Here is a 17,930-nt window from a genome sequence, read left to right as displayed (position 1 = left end):
GGTTTGTTTTAGTTTTCTTTTGTTTTGTTTCATTGCTGGGGATTGAATCCAAGACCTTTGAGCTGGCCTACGCCCATGGCTAACTCTTTCTTTTCTTTCTTTCTTCTTCTTCTTCTTTTCTTTCTTTCTTTCTTTCTTTCTTTCTTTCTTTCTTTCTTTCTTTCTTTCTTTCTTTCTCTTTCTTTCTATTTTGAAACAGAGTTTCCTTAGGTTGTTCAGACTGGGCTTGAACTTTAAATCTTCCTGCACTCAAATTTGCAATCTTCCCCCCTCAGCCTCCCAGAATACTGGGATTATAAGTGTGCTACTAAACCTGGCCTCCTTATAGTTTTGATGCAGATTCAAAAAGCAATTTTTTTAAGTCATGAGTTTAAAAGAAGCCCAATATCAACAAACCATGCAAGCATTTTTTTTTTTTTTTTTTTTTGGTGGAACCAGGGATTGAACTCAGGCCCTTGCGCTTGCCAGAGAAGTCCTTATTCCACTAAGCCATCTCCCCGGCCCCCCATTTTTTTCTTCTTATGTCCTTCATCCACTATTAATTAAAGGAAACAAGACCCAAAACAGAATAAAATATTATGTGCTTGATTTTTCCGCATCAAAAGAATTTATAGTTCATTCCTGACCTTCAAGTTATTTAAATTTCAAAAGGTTGAACTAACACATAGAGTATAAAGACAGCAAAGTTTTGATATTATTAATTTTTAAAATTTAAGCTGAAATTAGGAAGAACTACTCATAAACATATAAAGGAGCTCTAAGAAAGCCGATGTAATGATTATTTTATGAGTCAATTTAGACCTTGGTACTCAGGTCTTGGGTCAAATAGCAGTCTGGATATTGTGGTAAAGGTTACTCTTTTAGATAGTTTTAAAATTTTAAGTCCTTAGACATTGAGTAAAGCAGATTACCCTCATAATGTGAGTAGTGTTTGTTTTATCAGTTGGCAACTTTAACAGAAAAACAGCATGAGGTGCCCTGAGGAAGAGAGAATTCTGCTAATAGATTGTCCTCAGACTGTAGCCATAACATCAGCTTTTACTATGTCTCTAGTCTACCATGGAACTATTTTGATGTTAGTCTTGTGAGCTTCTACAACCACATGGGATTGCTTCTTAAAATGATTTCCCTACAATCATGCACTGCATAAGGCCATTTTGATCAATGCTAACTTACACGCACCTAAAAGGAGTTGGAGGACCCCTACTAACTAGTGATGTTATGGCCTTTTTAACACTGTACCCCAAGGAATGACCCATGTGCTTGCTGTGAACCTCATGTCAACGAATCTATGATGTCACTGGTAATACAAAAATACAAACACAATTACATAAAGTATATAATGCTACCAGTGGATATGTTGCTGCTTTGTGTACTTCCCTAGTACAGTTTTGATTAGTAGAGCATACTCTACTTATAAAAGATGTTTTGGTTTTTTTTTTGCAAAATAGTGTGCCATAGCATGCAAACATGAGCCTTAGACTTTTTGTGGGTATTGCGTCTCTTGATCACATCATTTCTCTTCTACTCACTTCAATTTTGTGTTGTTTGCTTCATCCTGGCCTCTCTGAATAAGATGTCTACAGAGTTTATGGCCCATAGAAGGCCTCACTGAGCCATTGACTCTGAAATTGAATTAAAAATAATGAAGTGTAATGAAGGTGAAAAAAAAAGCAGTGAAGGTTACTGATTGGTAGTCTGACCTGTCCCATTGAACCTCAGCTACAACTTGAAGAATAACAAAGTGTGGAAAGTGTTAAGGAATAATTCCACAGCATAAGTGTCTGCCTGGCAAGTGCAAGACCCTGAGTTTGATCCCTAGTACCCCTACAAAAGAAAGAAAGATGGAAGGAAAGAGAGAGAGAGAGAGAGAGAGAGAGAGAGAGAGAGAGAGAGAGAGAGAATTCCTTAGAAGGCACTAAAACTAACAAAAATATGGGAAGAGCCTTCATCAGGAAAGGAAAAACTTATGAGTGGCTTGAACACAAGGCTCATACAATTCAACTCTCAGCTCCATAAAGATCACAGCTGATGCAAAATTTTATTTTTGATGCTGAAATCAAAGACAGCACCTGACTACAATGCAAAATTAAATGAGAGTCTGGGTGGTTTAAATGATGCAAGAATTGTCCTTCATCACCTAATGTGAAATTAAGTGATGAGTCTGAAATTACTGACGTGGTATCACCTGGAACATTTTTTGGAACCTATAAAACTATAAGCTGGTTGTTGAAGAAAATGACTTGCCAGAATACATCTTCAATATGGATGAAACTTATCCACCTTGGAAAGGAAAGGATGAAGATATTTTCATGTAGAAGGAAGCCAAGACAATGTCACATTTGAAGGGTACTAAGGACAAGGTGACAGTCTTAACTGAGGACAGTTTGCAGACCACAAATGGAAACCCTTTGCATCTGGCAGCGTGACAGATCCGGGGTTTTTAGAGCAAGGCTTTGCACACACTGCCAGTACAGTACTAAAACAGCAAGTTAAGTCATGGAAGAAACAGCTTCTCCACCAAGATATCCTCTCAGTTGCTATGCCAGCAAAAAGGAGAGAAGTATTGTTTGGATAATAATATGGTTTTCAAGATTTTGCTTGCTAGCCAGGAGTAGTGGTGCACACCAGTAACCCCAGAACTTGGGAGACTGAGCCAGGAAGATTGCCAGGAATTTGAGGCCAGCTAGGGCTACATATTGAATGTAAGGCAAGCCTGAAGGCTGTCTCAAAATTTTTTAAAAAAATTGCTTCTTATTGATAATGCTCCAACACCCATCCATTAATTGGTTATCTTCGTCCCAGCATCAAAGTTGTATTTAACACTTAGAGGATGACATCTTCGATCCAGCAAATGCTTCAAGCAATTAGGAGTTACTACTTTAGAAAGAACGCTATCTTTGATCAATCTGGTGCTACAAATGAGGGGGGTACACAATAAGAAGCAATTGATGCAACTCTAGAAGTACTGTGACATATCTAACAGCATCAATAACTTCACTTGAGCTTAGATTGATACAGTATCATCAAGCAATGTATGAATGGCATTGGGAAGAAGACATGCAAAAGATGTGCCTGACTTCAAAGGATTTACCGAAGGTGAGAGGGTGGCAAAAATCAACATGGCTGTAGTATAAATGGAAAACTCTTCCAATCTGGTGAGAGGTGAGGAAGGCATCTAACAGATTATAGAGGTGTTCCTGAAGAACTGCCTCATGTGGAGTCATTGGCATGGAACATCAGTGCTTAGCTGAAGAAGAAACAAGAGGAAAGGAAAGTGCAGAAGAAATGGAAGAATCAGCAATGTTCTCAGTGAAGGATTGACCAGAAGGTTGTGCAGACTTTAACGATCTGTTTACAAACTGGTCATGTGGACCCCATGCCAACAAGTTTTCATTAACATGCAGGAATGTACACTACATGTTTCCAAGTAAATATGAAGAAAGATAAACCATGCAAACAACCATGGACATAACTAGATAGATATAGATATAGACATAGACATAGACATAGACATAGACATAGACATAGACATAGACATATATATAGATATCTCCTCCTCAAGGAGAGCCTCCATTAGATACTGAAGGGCATTTTCCTGAAAAAAACATCATCATGGTGGATGCCAACATCATGCATGTGACCGTCCCTGATAAACTCCCTTGGGAGTGAAAAACCGATGAGACTGATGGGTCAGTCCAAGGCAAGCTAGGGTGATGCGTGTGATTGTGTCTGTCTTTAACAAGATATTTAAAGTGAAAAACAAAACACTTTGAGATGGGACAAAGCATATACAATAAAAATACAAGGAAAATTGTTTGGTAGAGCTACACAATGTGTTTAAAGCTAGATTATATTACCTAGTCAACGAATAAGAAAAAAGCAAGTGTACAGGGTAAAATATTTTATAGTAAGCTAAGATTAATTTACTAATGAAGGAAGAAAAATTATAAATTTAGGAAGAGATAGATGCATAGTTCTTCCCATAGAGAATTCATCTTAGGAATGTAATATCATCTCAGTTTCATGTAGATAAAGCCCTCTGTACCTCGCGGTCACAGGGCACGTAAGCACAGACTTAGGCAGAGCAACTTCCGGTCTCAGAAGCTACAATGTGAATGATTCACATCCTATAACATTGTACCAGATTTATGTTTCATGCTGTAGTTTTAGTGTAGTATTTTTGCTTCAGTATGTGTAGATACAAAAATGTGTTTACTGTTATGTTAAATAACATATAATGTGTGTGCGTGTGTGTGTGTGTGTGTGTGTGTGTGTGTGTGTACCAAGCAGAGAGATGTTTTAACTCTCATCCTCAGGAGTGTTTATAACATCACTGTCTATAATAGGCAATACAGAACATGATTGTCTGCCAACATTGTAATGAATAAATATATAACTGTAAAGTCACACTGTGAAATGCTACATAGACACACAAATGAAGAAACAACAGCTGCACAATTGTGTAGAGAAATCCTACCATATAATGTTCAGCACAAGAGCATGGATAGAAAAACAAATACTGCATAATTATATGACATGAAATGCTTTTGTATAAATATATGTAAAACCAAGCTATTGTTTCAAAGGCACATAAAGCAAAATGAGAAAATGTAAAGAAATGAGGAAATTGTGACCATGAAATAATTATAGTGATTAATTTCAAAGGAAAAAAGGTTGTGATTAAGAAAGGGCTGGTGGAATCTTTGGAGAGCTTGTAGTTTTTCCTTTTTTTAATCCAAATGAAACTAAGATGATATTACATTTCTAAAATTAATTCTCTAAGCAGCACCTTTATGTTTTATGCACTTTTCTGAAAGTATGTTTGTTATAAAAGGACTATATTTTAGAACAAAAATTTGAACATGTCATGAACATGAGCAGCTGTTATAAATCTGGAAAAGTATTTTATATTGTTCCTTAAGATCATCACAAATCTGGTTAGTTTTTAATGATTTTTTAAATGTATTTAGTACAGGGCCTACAGGGTCTCACTACGTAGAGCGTTGGGACTACAGGGGCACTCCACCATGCCAGGTCTCAATCTCATCTCAGCGCCTCCTGAGGGCAGGGCCGGCACTACACACCTGGGATCCAACCCTAGTCCCTGGGTCTAAGAAGGCACTTTAATCTTTTGAGCTATCTGATCGGCCCTTATTTTCCTCTGATCTTAAGTAAAAGCAATTATTTACATACCTATGAGTTTTCTCATGACTCTCAAAAGTTTAAAGAATAGTCATAAAAGCCCAAATACTTGCCAAAAATGGCCATGAAATGGAAAAGCTACAGGTCTTCTCTGCTTAAAATTTATGTTTTAAGGCATGTTTTCAACCTCTTATTTTATAAAAAATGTATTAGTAGTAAGACTTTTTTTTCTTTAAATTAAATACTGTAATTCCTTTCAAGATGGTTTTATAAATTCACAGAATGATGTACTATGTTCTATACACACATAAATATTAATCCTAGAAAAAATAAAAAGGGAAAATTAACACACAATAGAATCTGAAAATATTCGGACTATGAATCGAAAGATTTTAAGAAACAAAATGAAAAAAAAATGAACAAAATATTTCTTTGGGAAAATGAGATTTTTACATTCCTGACAGTTCATTAGAAAGTATCAAGGTCAGTGCCAGGGAGATAACTCAGTAGAATAAGTGTTTACCTAGCAAGTGCAAAGTCCTGAGTTCAATCCCAGGTGCTGAAAAAAAAAATCAAGACCAATGTTTTTAACAGATATACTTGCAATTCCAAAAACCTTGGGAAATGAAAAAAAAAATTAAAATGAACATTTTTTTCCCAACCTCTGAAAACTTTTAAAACATCTGTAATAAAACTATACCTATTATAAAAAAAAATTCTCACTGTGTTAGAAATGTTTTCTAATCTCAATTTCTTGTAAGACTGTTCGTTTTTCAGTACTTAGATGAAATTTTCAGGGCCATTCAGTGGAAGTGGCATTCGAGCCTTGCTAGGAGAGTAGGTAGCCCCGTAGTTCTCAAAGCCAACAAGCTCGCTTGGGACTTCTTTCCTGTACAGTCATTAGAATAACTAGACTATGCATAACTAAAGTACGCATTTCAAGAGTAGATATGGTGACTGTAATTCTGTTCGATCATTTCTTCCATAGTGTACAGATGAAAACCAAAGAAAGATAGTTTGTGATGGCCCCTCACTAAATCCACGGCACCAGTGCTAATTTTACCTAATGGATCCTACATTAGTAAAGACACTGAATAAATGAAGACTGAATTTTGCAGTTTCACATTTCACATCGATATGTTTTAATGACTAATCCGTTTCATTGTCTTATTTGACAATGAGAAGAGAGGACATAGTTTAAGAAATATACCTTACAATGGAAGGTTTCATAAGTTATGCTGATTCATGATGCCCAAAGCACATGACATGGAGAAATGTCCAAAGAAATGCTGATTATCGCAACTACTGCCATCTCCTGCTTTGCTGGTGCCCAGCAGGTAGCGGTGCGGAGGCCACTACACGTTACCCAAGGTGCAAGCAGTCCCAGCTAGGATTATCTGCATAGCGCTGTGGAAAAGTCCAGGTTCAGCATCCCTGCAAGAGATTTCCTGGGCTCCATACATCTCACTGATTCAAAAACCATCAGTACCATTCCGTTTTGATTGAGAAGGTGCTCTAATTTTAGGCCAGCTCCACTCAAATGGCAAATGAATTACAGACAGGTTGGTGCTCTATTCATATATTCCGTTGATAGTGGCCTCCAACTGACCCCTTCAGGAGTTACAAAGCACCTTAATTGTATCTATTATGTCTTGGAAACTGGTTTCCTAAAGTTTCTCATGTGCAGACAGTAATAATAACATAAAAGATGAAAGTAGCTTTACTCTTGATCTAAGTCCAAAGTCAATGTATATTTTATTTTTTCTATAGTAACAGTATCTTTTACACCACTGAATTTTTTAAAAAGAGCTTATTAAATAAAGAAGCTTTATGTTATTATCCTTTTGAAAACATTTGAGTGGTTCAAAATACAGTTCACAGGGCATAAAGGAAGGAATTATGGCAAGAGAATACTCAACCATCTTAATCAAACTTCTGCTCCTCCTCCACACTAGCTCTGTAGTGTTTATTGTTTTCTTTTTTTCTGATAAAATGCAGAACATAATTGTAAAAGAATTCATCCCAGTGTTGGGTGCTGAAAATTCTGACCAGGGGTGTTTCCCTATCACACCCAACATTATCTTTACCATCTAAAACTTGTAAAATAATGCTTCTTCCTATTGTTGATACTAGGAGGATTTCTACCTTTCATGTTATTGTTTTTGTTCTGACTTTTACTCAAAAGCAGCCAAGAATTCCAGAATTTATGACTTCCCATGGAAGAGATCTAGGACCTCAAATGCCAAATCCATCCATCCTTAGGTCAAAGGGAAAGGAGGTCATGAGAAGCTTTTGAAGCTGTTTTCCTCCTCAGGAGACAGATGACAACAGAAGTGCCCAGTGTAAACGGGGTCCCACCCAACATTCCTGCACTTATTTTAAATACTAGCAATGAGAAACCTGTAAATAACTTCTTCAGTATTCCACACACCCATAAAATAGATTTACTCAGCTCTTGCTTTGGAGGAGTTCTATGAGCCTTAAGCGACTGCTGAGCACAGACGAGCCGCTGATGGTAGGAATAAGAAACATAAACTCTTTGCCTTTAAATAGAAGTGGCGCCGGCTTCTCTTCACAAGCCCAAAGGGGTGTTCTACAGATTAAAACGGCTGCAGAGCTCCCTTCCAGGTCCTGGAAGCCCCACCTCCTTCTTCCCCCTCCCCTGTGGACTCTGAAGATGTCAGATCTCTGGGAAACAGCGGTTAGGGAAGGGTGGGTTTCAAAGCTTGTACTGAGAACTCCGGCAGCATTACCCCTGCACCAAAGAGCTCTAAACTGAGTCTCAATGCTGGAAGCTGTAGCTTACACCCTCGTCTCCCCTGGGATCTAGTTCATCTCCGGAAAAAAAAAAAAAAAAAAACACAATACCGTACCGCAGAGCTTTGCCCATGCACATGACCTGTCGGTTCTTCTAATCCTTCGTTTGCCCTAGATAATTTTAATCTTTATCCATCGTCAGCCACGGGAGAATGGAATACGCAGTTAACACGATGACAGTGTTACCTAGGTATTTGGCATCGTATTAGCGAGGCTGTCATTGGACAATTATTTCCCTTGCACACCAGACGGTAAAGAAACTGTTTTCATTCATCCGCAAATGACTAACATTTTATTGATGCTTCAGAACGAGGCTGAATACTAGACTGCACTTTCCATTTCCTAGCGGATTGGGGAATTGTGCCCGAGCACGCGTCACACCAGTGACTCCTGCAGCCAGCCGCCAGCAGCTCGCTCCGTAGCCCAGCCTGAGGCTTCAGCTGGATTGGGAGGGGGAGTTGGTTAGGGGCTGTAGGATCACAGGTGATCTGCGTCTTCCCCTGTCCCCTTATGTTCACGAGTTCGGCGATAAAAATCACGGGGTGTCGCCTCCACCGAGGTAAACGAATACCTGCCCACCCCGAGCAGAGGTGGGCCCACGGGAATCTGGCCGCTGAACCCTGCAGAGCTCGCGGCGCCTGGCTGTGCTTCGTTCGCCTCCGCCGAGGGAAGGAGGACGGATCCAGGCTCGGACTCTCCAAAACACTGCCGAGGCGGAAACGCGAAGGAGGCCCTCAGCCGAGGAGCGCTAGTTTACGAGATGGGACTCCTTTCTCTCTCTCCTCCGGATTCGGCCGCCCAAACTCCTTCCGTGAAAAGGATTGATTGGTTTAGGAGCCAGGACTCCCGCCTGGCTCTCTTATTGATTTGTAAATGGCCCGGAAAAGCTAACGGGTATTGAGTCAGAAACAGAGTTCCGAAGAAAAGGGGCGGGGGAGAGCAAGGGGGTACGGGGAGTCCCCGACCTCACAACCCCTTGGGTTCTGCGCCAGGTCGCGACCCGCTAACGGGTCCGCTACAAGCGGTACCTAGGCTGCCGCTCGGCGCAGCGAACAAACGCGCCGTGTCGGAGCTGGTGAAGACCGAGCCTCGGGACTCGTCCTCTGGGTCTCGGCCGGGCCTGGGTTCCGCGGCGCCGATCCCTCCGCCCCACGGGCGCCCGCCGGCCAAATGGCATCTTACATAACAGGACGGCTCGGCTCGGCGGTGCGGATCCAGCCCGGGATTGCGGCGGCCTCCGCCGCCGCCTGCAGGACCCACCCGGCTGCGCCCCGGGCCCCTGCTCCCCATGGCGCCCCCCGCGAAATGACCGCGTCCCCGCGTCCCTGCAGTCCTCGCCATCCCTTCACTCCATCTTCCCGAAAACGGGCAAAAATAAATAAATAAATAAATAAATAAATAAGAACTAGTTGGCAGCGTGTTCATTGCAGCGCGCCCACTCGGGCAAGACAGAACCGTGCACTTTGCGGGCTGCAGCGTCGCGACGGCGCCCACTGTAACTTGGAGGACTTCAAACTTAGGGTGCTAGGGGCAGGCACGGGAGGAGCCCACAGGCCGGGTCGCCCAGCCCGGACCCTGGGACTTGGGCTGTAAAGCGTCCCCCGCTCTGCTTGTGGCCAAGAGGGAACCCGCGGGCCGGGCCAGCTCTGAGCTCGGGTTAGCGTAAGAGGGTGCAGCTCTCCTTATTTTTTGTTTTGTCTTTCTCTCTTTTCTTTTGTATTTTTTTTTTTTTTTTTTTTTCCTTCTGTCGCTCTCGCTTACTATTTTTTTCTTCCCTTTCCCCCTCCCGGCTGCATCTAGCATCCCCGGGCGGGGTTGCCAGGGAAACGGCCGCCTGGCAACGCGCGCGAGCCCGGGGGCCGGGGCCGCCGCTGCGCCCTGCACTGCTCCCGCAGCTCCTGCAGCTCGAGCCGCCGCGGTCGCTCCGCGCTCCGCCCTCCGCCGCCGGGCGCGCTCCTCGCCGCTCGCCGCTCGCCGCTCGCTAGATGGGGTGCGAGCCGCCCGAGCCGTAGGCGCGCACACTCGGGACGCGGCCCGCAGCCGAGGAGGTGCAGCGCGGAGCCGAGGGGTGGGAGGGAGGGAGGGAGGGCGCGCCGGGAGGAGGCGGAGGAGAAGGAGGAGGAGGGGAAATAAGAGAGAAACAACACCCAACAAGTAGGAGGGGGAAGAGAGAAGGGAAAGAAACCCACCCACCCACTGCAAAAAGAAAAAGAAAAAAAAAGCAAAACCCCGTGGCGCGCCGCCTGCTCCCGGGAACACTCGCCCGCTCCGGGGGGCGGGGGCGCGGAGCCGAGAGCTGCGGAGAGCGGCGAGCAGGATGGACATGATGCTCTTGGTGCAGGGCGCTTGCTGCTCGAACCAGTGGCTGGCGGCGGTGCTGCTGAGCCTGTGCTGCCTGCTGCCCTCGTGCCTGCCGGCCGGACAGAGCGTGGACTTCCCCTGGGCGTCCGTGGACAACATGATGGTCAGGAAAGGGGACACGGCGGTGCTTAGGTAGGAAGAACGGCGCGAGCGCCCGTCTGTCTGTGTCTGTCTGTGTGTCTGTACGTCTATCTCGTCCTCGGCCACCCTCTCTGGCTCCCTTGGAGCCCGGCAAAGCTCGCTCCATAGAACCCTGTCGGGGCAGCGGGACCCCAGCCCTCCGGAGCCCAGGAAGAGTGCGGCGGCGGGGCTCACGGCAGGGCCAGGTGCCCGGTGCAAACTCGCGCCCCGGCGCCTTCTTCGCTGTCAGGGCTGCTTGAGAGACTCTGACAAGTTTATCGGACGCCGCTCTCCGGTACCAGGGTACAGGCGACTTTTGCCAACTGCCCGGTTTATTTTCCCTCTGGCGTGGACGCTGCGTGCTTAATTTATGTGCCCTCACCGCTCCCACCCTCCTCTCCTTCTTTCTCACAGTTTGCTTTCTCTCTCCGTTTGCTCTTTTTCCCTCCCTTGCATTTCTTTGCCATTTTTACAGGTTTTTTTTCTTTCTTTCTTTCTTTCTCCTTTTCTTCTCCACCACTCTCATTCTCTTCCCGATCCACTTCTTTGACTCCCTCTTTCCCACCCTCTCCGTCCAGGTTGATTCTTCACCTCCTTCGGCTCCCTTTTCTGAACCTCGTCTTCCCCTTCCCGACTCCTACTTGCCCGGTCCCCATCCCTGCGCTCGTCCCCATCTGGGTCACACCCAGCGTGCTCCCGAGCCCCTCAGCACTGCTCTCTGGTCCTCGTGATTCTCATTTGTATAAACACACTCCCTGGGCGTCTCTCACACGCGTGCACACCCTGGCGCTTCTCTCAGTGCGCCAACGACCGCTTTCACGCTCAGATTCTGTCACTGTTTGAAAGGCACGCACTCCTCGGCTCCACGCGCTGTCACTGTCACTGTCACTCACACGTGTGTACACACTGAGCCTCTCCCTCCCTGCCTCCCTCCCTCCTCCCGCTCCCTAGCTCTCTTTCCCTCCTCCCTCACTTCTGGTCCCCTCTCCCTTGTTCCTGCAAATCTCCCTCCCTCCTTTCTTTGCTTCCTTTCTGTTTTCAGTTTTACTTTTTTCCAAGTCTCCTGCTGTTTCCCCTTCTTTCTCCAAGCTCAAACACTGAAATATTTGCTCATTATTGAACCTCCCAGCCTGGCTTTACCCCTAAGCAACTGCACAGTGAGCTTCTAGAAACATTTCCACTCCTGTGAAAATACACATTGATGGTCAGCGGTGCTTAGCTCCAAACAAACCTAAAGCTCCTTCACTTTTGCTGCACCCCCCCCTTCTGCTCTGACACCCCCGCCTGCCAACACCTCCAGTCTTCCGGAAAGATCTGCTTTCTCTCCACAGGGTGGTAGCTGATTTATAAGGGTAGATTTCAGCAAGCGAGTGTGCAGTCTATGCTTAAGGGAAAGGGGCTGAGATGCATTTGTGCTTGAATCATACAACATTCTAAAGTCAATCATGTGAGTGTAGTGTGAGACTTGTGCACTTGATGTGTATGAGCCCAGATTTACACTCAATGCCATCATATTTTCAAATACATGGCGATGAAAAATGTCTTAAATGATGTTTTCTTTGTTAAGAAAACACCTGTGATACACACGTAACACATGTTTTTGTGATAACATAGCAAAATAACTTTTCATTGTGGGACTAGTGATGAGCACTTGATCACGTATACATTAAACCTGTGTTTACGCTTTATATTGAGTTTCTGTCAGAAGTTCGGATAACAGTGTTAATGACAAAATACTACCTTTCGTACTATGGGAGCTGCTAGATGATATTTGTACTGGTGTGTTGCTTATGTGTCCTGAACAAAATCATTTTTAATGTAAAAGATTTGGTAGATGGCTGATCTTTTCATGATACATCCTGGCATGTTGCTACCCAGTGAACACTGTAATAAACAGTATAGTTAATTAAAATAGCTGCAAGCACCTTCTGTTTCCAGCAGACGTGCATTTATTCAATCATTGCTTTCATTAAGAAAGTAATACTTTCCCCATCTATGGAGGCACTGTTGTCATAATGTTGTCGGTTTGGTGTAGTCCTTCTTTACTGTCTAGGTAGTTTGTTCTCCATTTACTTGCCATATCTGGAGTTTTGTAATATGTTAATTTCCATGACCTTTTGTATTTTGAAACTTCTAAAAGAGAATAACATCTCTATTCTCAATGATGCTTCTAACCAATTGGTTTTTTCTCCCTTAGATTTTTTAATACAAAATAGTTTTGTCATCTGTGAAACAGAAATTTTATTGCATTACTCTTCTCTCCAAATAGTTTTCTTATATTAATTTTATACTTCTTTAGGAACTACCCAATTGTTGAACTTTTACATTTCCCATAATTTTCAATATAATTTAACATTTTTACAAGACATTCTCTGTCCATTGAAAACATTTAATAATATCAATTATTTTTCTTGACATTTCCTCCATCCAGTTTTTGCTTTGTTCATAGATCAATACAGATACAGCTTAGAGGGTCTCAGAATATGAAAAGCTCATATGACAGATTTCTCATCAAGAGTAAAGTCATGTATTTTTTTTTTACTTAGTTAAATCATAACTGGTGTTAATTCTAATTTAATAGAAAACAAAACAAAAATTTATGCTGTGAACCTCCACCTCCTTCTCATCACTACAGAAACATGAACTAGGTGCTTCGAAGAGTACTTAGGCAAATTAAATGTCATCTATGGAGACCTACAGGACATATTGTGCTTTTTGTTGTTGTTGTAGCAAAATGGTCCTCAAAATGCTTAAGAAAAAACAATAAAGGCAGGACAGTCATGAAATAACTGTAAGTGCTGAAGGCCTGAGAAGGTGAACACCACAGTCAGTGACTCTGCTGCATGTGGTTACAGTAATGAAACAGAAGTTTAAAGGTCAAGTGACACATTGCTATTGCCTATGTGCCAAAATATCAGGTTTTAAGAAGAGAATTGTGAGTCAGGCAGATAGCTCAGTAGAATAAGCACTTGCCTGGGAAGCACAAGTTTCTGAGTTCAATCCCCTGTACTGAAGAAAAAAAAAAGAAGAAGAAAGAAAGAAAGAAAGAAAGAAAGAAAGAAAGAAAGATAAAAGAAAGATTGTAAACAAGACACAACCAAAGTTTTCCTCAAGAAGAGCTAGATCCCAAAGATGAAATCATTCTGTTATCTACAAACAATCATTTTCTTTCTTTTTTTTTTTTTTTTTTTTTTTTTTTTGGTGTAACTGGGGGATTGAACTCAGGCCCTTCTGCTTGCCAGGGAAGCACTTATTCCACTGAGCCATCTCCCCAGCCCCTCATTTTCTACATAGTATCTGTTTAGCTTATAATTACAGAAAGCCTAATTAATAATTTGAATGTCTTTATCTTTTTCTGCGTTGATTTTTAAGGCTAGTCAATAATACTATTCTTTGTGGAGTGTGGTGGGACACACCTGTAATCCCAGCACTGGGAGGCTGAGGTAGGAGGATTGTTGTGATTCAAGACCAGCCTGGTCTACAAAGTGAGCTCAAGGCCAGTTTTAGCTGCATAACCAATACCCATTTCTCAAAAAGACAAATAACAATGATGGCAATAATAATAACATTCTTTACTATTTCTCCAAAGGATAAACTTGAAGTATTTGAACCTCATTCATAAACTACTTAATGATGCACGTCCTTAGTATGGTAACTTTTTAATACCTTCCTTAACTATTTTTTTTTTTTATTTTAGGGAAGGGTCTACATTGTGTTCAGGGTCTCAGTACTAGATTTGACTCGTAGTGATATGCCTGTTTACAGCCTCCCAAGAGCTGGGATTACAAGCTCATGCCACCATGTGCAGTCTCAATTGCCCTCTCAGCATGCTCTGGGCGCAGCAGGAGGCCCGAGGGGGATCAAACCCCTGGCCTGGGATGGAACCCCCCTGGACCTTGCACCTGCTTGCAGATGCTTTAATCTACTGAGCAATTTGGCCGGCCCTTAAATTTTTGACTTAAGTAAATACATAAATGTCTAAAAGTACAGTATAATTTTCTGTAAGCACAAACTTTTGCACTAATGTGCTAAATACAGTTGATTGCTACTATCATTAATATATAGGGCATTTCATTTGTAATGTACTCTGTTGATCTGCATCATTAAACAGACTTTTCTCTGCTCTTCATGTTGCACTTTATGGTATCTAGAAGGGCTGAGTAACTTAGTCACCAGGTGGCAGACTACAGAGGAAAAGATGCTCCTGCCCGCTGGTCACCTTAAAATTCAATGTTTCTACATGTGGAGAATCCAGTCAAACACTGTTCTGCAGCTACGTAAATTTTAGACGGCTTTTTCAAATATAATTTTGTGATTACTTTATTGCCGATCAGTTGTTTTATTTTTTTTTCTTTTTTGAACTGGGGATTGAACTCAGGCCCTTGCACTTGCCAGGGAAGTACTTATTCTACTGAGCCATCTCCCCAGCCCCAGTTGCTTTATTATTACTAGATTAACAAACTTAGTGTGCAGACAGATCAAAGATACTCAGTATTCTTGGGAGACAACTCTGAATGCTCTCATTTACATCCTCCCTGTGCCTGCATATCTTTTAAACACACATCAATTTTAAACTAATTTTTTCAATCTGTTTCTCATTCAGCCTTTCTTTGTGGATTTTGTAGTTTTAGCCACCTTCCTGCTATGAATTCAAAATGTCCTATTATCTACTTGTCATGCTCTAATCAAAAGTGAGATTCTATTCTTAAATGTGATACTGTCTTTTTATTTTAGCAAAATTGAACACAGCTCTTCAATTTTAATGCAAAAAAAAGTTGAATGGAAGTGATGTGATAACTTGGTATGATGTTGCAGTAAGAAAGAGGACTTTTGCGTACCAATGTATTTTGATTTCCAAATAAACTGCAAATCTCCAAGCATTGTCAAATTAAAATATCCAGCCTTATTTAAACAACTCTGCATGTACTATATAATGCCATTGAAAGATACATGTGAAGTTCTGTGGTTGCTTTCTTCTTGAAAAAGGAAGAGATAATAGATTATCATAAAGAGTCAATTTGAAGAAGAAGTTCTAGAACATGCAATAACGTACTACAATGTTACCTGGAGTGATGTTTCAGAACTATTCTGTTAGATTCATATAATACTTGATATGTTAATATAAAACCATTATTGATTAAAGAACAACATATTATTTTTTAATTTTCTACACATATTTAATTTTGCCCAATCTTTTTGTTTTGAAAATCGAAAACTCCGTTTGCTTGTACAAATCTTGACATGCAAGCATGTTGATGAACTACTTCCTTTAAATTGTTTGATTTTACAATTAGATTTACTCCATAAATGAAATTAATTGCCTAATACTTCATACCTAAGTTACTGAGACAATTGGATACATCCCGGTCTGTGCCCACGGGTTGAGTCCAGGGGTAGCAGGCCTGTCTGTCATCTTCTTGCTATACAAGGAGCTGAGGTGGCCAGTCCCTCCAGTCTTCCATGTCAACTGTCTTCACACAGTTATTGGCTAGTGGAAGATAGCTGTGAGAGAAGAGAGATCAAGACAAAAAGAAAATCCAGAGCAGTTGTTTTCCTTGCTTGTCTTTTTTTAGGCAGTGACCATTAGTATCTTCATCTCCCACTGGAACATTTCATGTCAGATTCAACCTGAACAGCAGCTCTTTGGATTTTACTGCCTTATGTCTTGATTCCACCAATCAAGGACCAGTCGTGGTTTCCTCCTGGTACCAAACTCCGGGTTATTTCACCAGCGTGTGGGGCTTTTCAGCAATTCCATGCCTTTCATGCTAAATCCTCTATATTAAATCTTCTCTGTTTTGAATATACAGAATGTTTTAAGAGTTACTTACAGAACCCTTATTGATATACAGTGAAAAGTAATAGTTTTGGTGATGTTAATTATGTTTGACTGAACGACTATATACAACACGGTGTATAATTTTTCTGACTAGCACTGGAGTAATAAATACTTAAGGAGACACGCACAGAAATGGCAGTGGCCAAGGGATGTAATAACGAAAAGATATAGACACATTCTTTTTAATACTTACCTTTTGATGAGAATAATAAACCGAGTTTTTAAATACTGAGTTCATTTACAATTGAATAAACAAATTTAGGTGAAAATTATTTTATTTTTATGAGTGGAAAATAAAGTAGTTGATGAAAATATGTTGACAAGATTTGATAATACTGTATCTTTTTTTTTTTTTTAACTGAAGCAGAGAGAACTAGGATTAAAACATACTTCTGGACGTGAGATCAAAATGCTAAGTTGCTACCGACAGTGTTGTCTGTGGAAATCAATAGGAATTAGAAGTCCTTCTTTTATGTAGCCGGATACCTGAGGAGCAAATCAAAGATTCTGGTTTCTTATGAAGTATGTGACCATAACAATATTTACAGTTCAAGTTTTCGACTTTTGTAGGAATTCAGTTCTAAAAGCAATGGGATTTTTCGAATTATAAATCAAACCATTTCTCTATCATATCTTGTTTTGAAAAATGGATTAAATTGAAGCCTTATAGACATCACATGACTTGCATTAGAAGGCCTTCAGAAAGCTCTGAGAAGCTTCAAAAGTGAGTATTATTGTTTTTTTTTTTTTTAAAAAAAAAACTCCTCTCTTAATCTAAATCTTATGAAATTCTCTGACCAGGAAACTTCACCTTCATTTCTACAAAATATTTTCTGAAACATGCATGCTAGCATCTGCCTCTAGCGTAAAGGAGCAGTTACTGTCCATCCTGTTCGTGTCACATTTTCGCATGACTTTTCTGGAAAATGTTAATTTCAAATCAACACAGTTGAAATGTACTCTCAATCGAGACCAAGTTTTAATTTCTGAATCTATGCCAGTTCATTTCTCTCAAAACTTTACTAATCCACTAAAGATAATTTTTTTGACACTTCCCATGTATCCAAATAGATCAAAACTATTCCTCTATTCTTTTCTTTGGAAATAGAGTATTACTTGTCTTTTTACTTTGCTAAAGGAAATTGTAAACTGGGTTAGATTCTATTTTTAAGATATTTTGCATGTTTCTTATTAACTAGTCAAATAGGAACTTCCTATACTCTATCAGAGAGTAAAGCTAGGCATTTTCTACTGAGGCATAATCATTACTGAATTAGATTTCAGTTACTTCAGTGTGAAATTATTAAGACTTAGAAGGTCTTAAAGAAATTAAATGATACTTTTTTGTGTTTTTCCCTGTTGTACTTTGTGTTCTTTTGAGTTGTTTTGTTATTTTTGGTAATGGGAATCAAACTCAGAACCTTGCACTTGCTAGGCAGGTGCTTATACCACTGAGCTATATCCCTGGCCCATAACTTTGTTCTTTAATTCTACATTTTGATTAGAAAATCTGCTGTGGGGCCAGCCAGATAGCTCAGCAGACAAAGCATGCGTTCATCTGTTCACTGGGCCTTAGGAAAGTACTTGGCATATGTAAGCATCACCTCATAATTTTGGAATATTAGTAAACGAATATATGTAGTAGTCC

General features: G+C 41.2%; 1 protein-coding gene across 1 annotated transcript in view; it reads left to right on the top strand.

Annotated features, from left to right (window-relative positions):
• The first annotated feature begins 10,168 nt into the window (after positions 1 to 10,168).
• Positions 10,169 to 17,930, top strand: part of Negr1 (neuronal growth regulator 1) — an 891,516-nt gene continuing 883,754 nt past the window's right edge. The window contains exon 1 of the mRNA XM_004634002.2: positions 10,169 to 10,455. Within this exon, the coding sequence (XP_004634059.1) occupies positions 10,280 to 10,455 (176 nt within the window). The 5' untranslated portion in view covers positions 10,169 to 10,279. The remainder of the gene's footprint in view (positions 10,456 to 17,930) is intronic.

This window comes from Octodon degus, unplaced genomic scaffold (assembly GCF_000260255.1).
Source record: "Octodon degus isolate 3935 unplaced genomic scaffold, OctDeg1.0 scaffold00057, whole genome shotgun sequence".
In the NCBI taxonomy this organism is placed as follows: Eukaryota; Metazoa; Chordata; class Mammalia; order Rodentia; family Octodontidae; genus Octodon; species Octodon degus.
The sequence above is the reverse complement of the archived record's forward strand: the minus strand, read 5'-3'. Positions and strand labels throughout refer to the sequence as shown.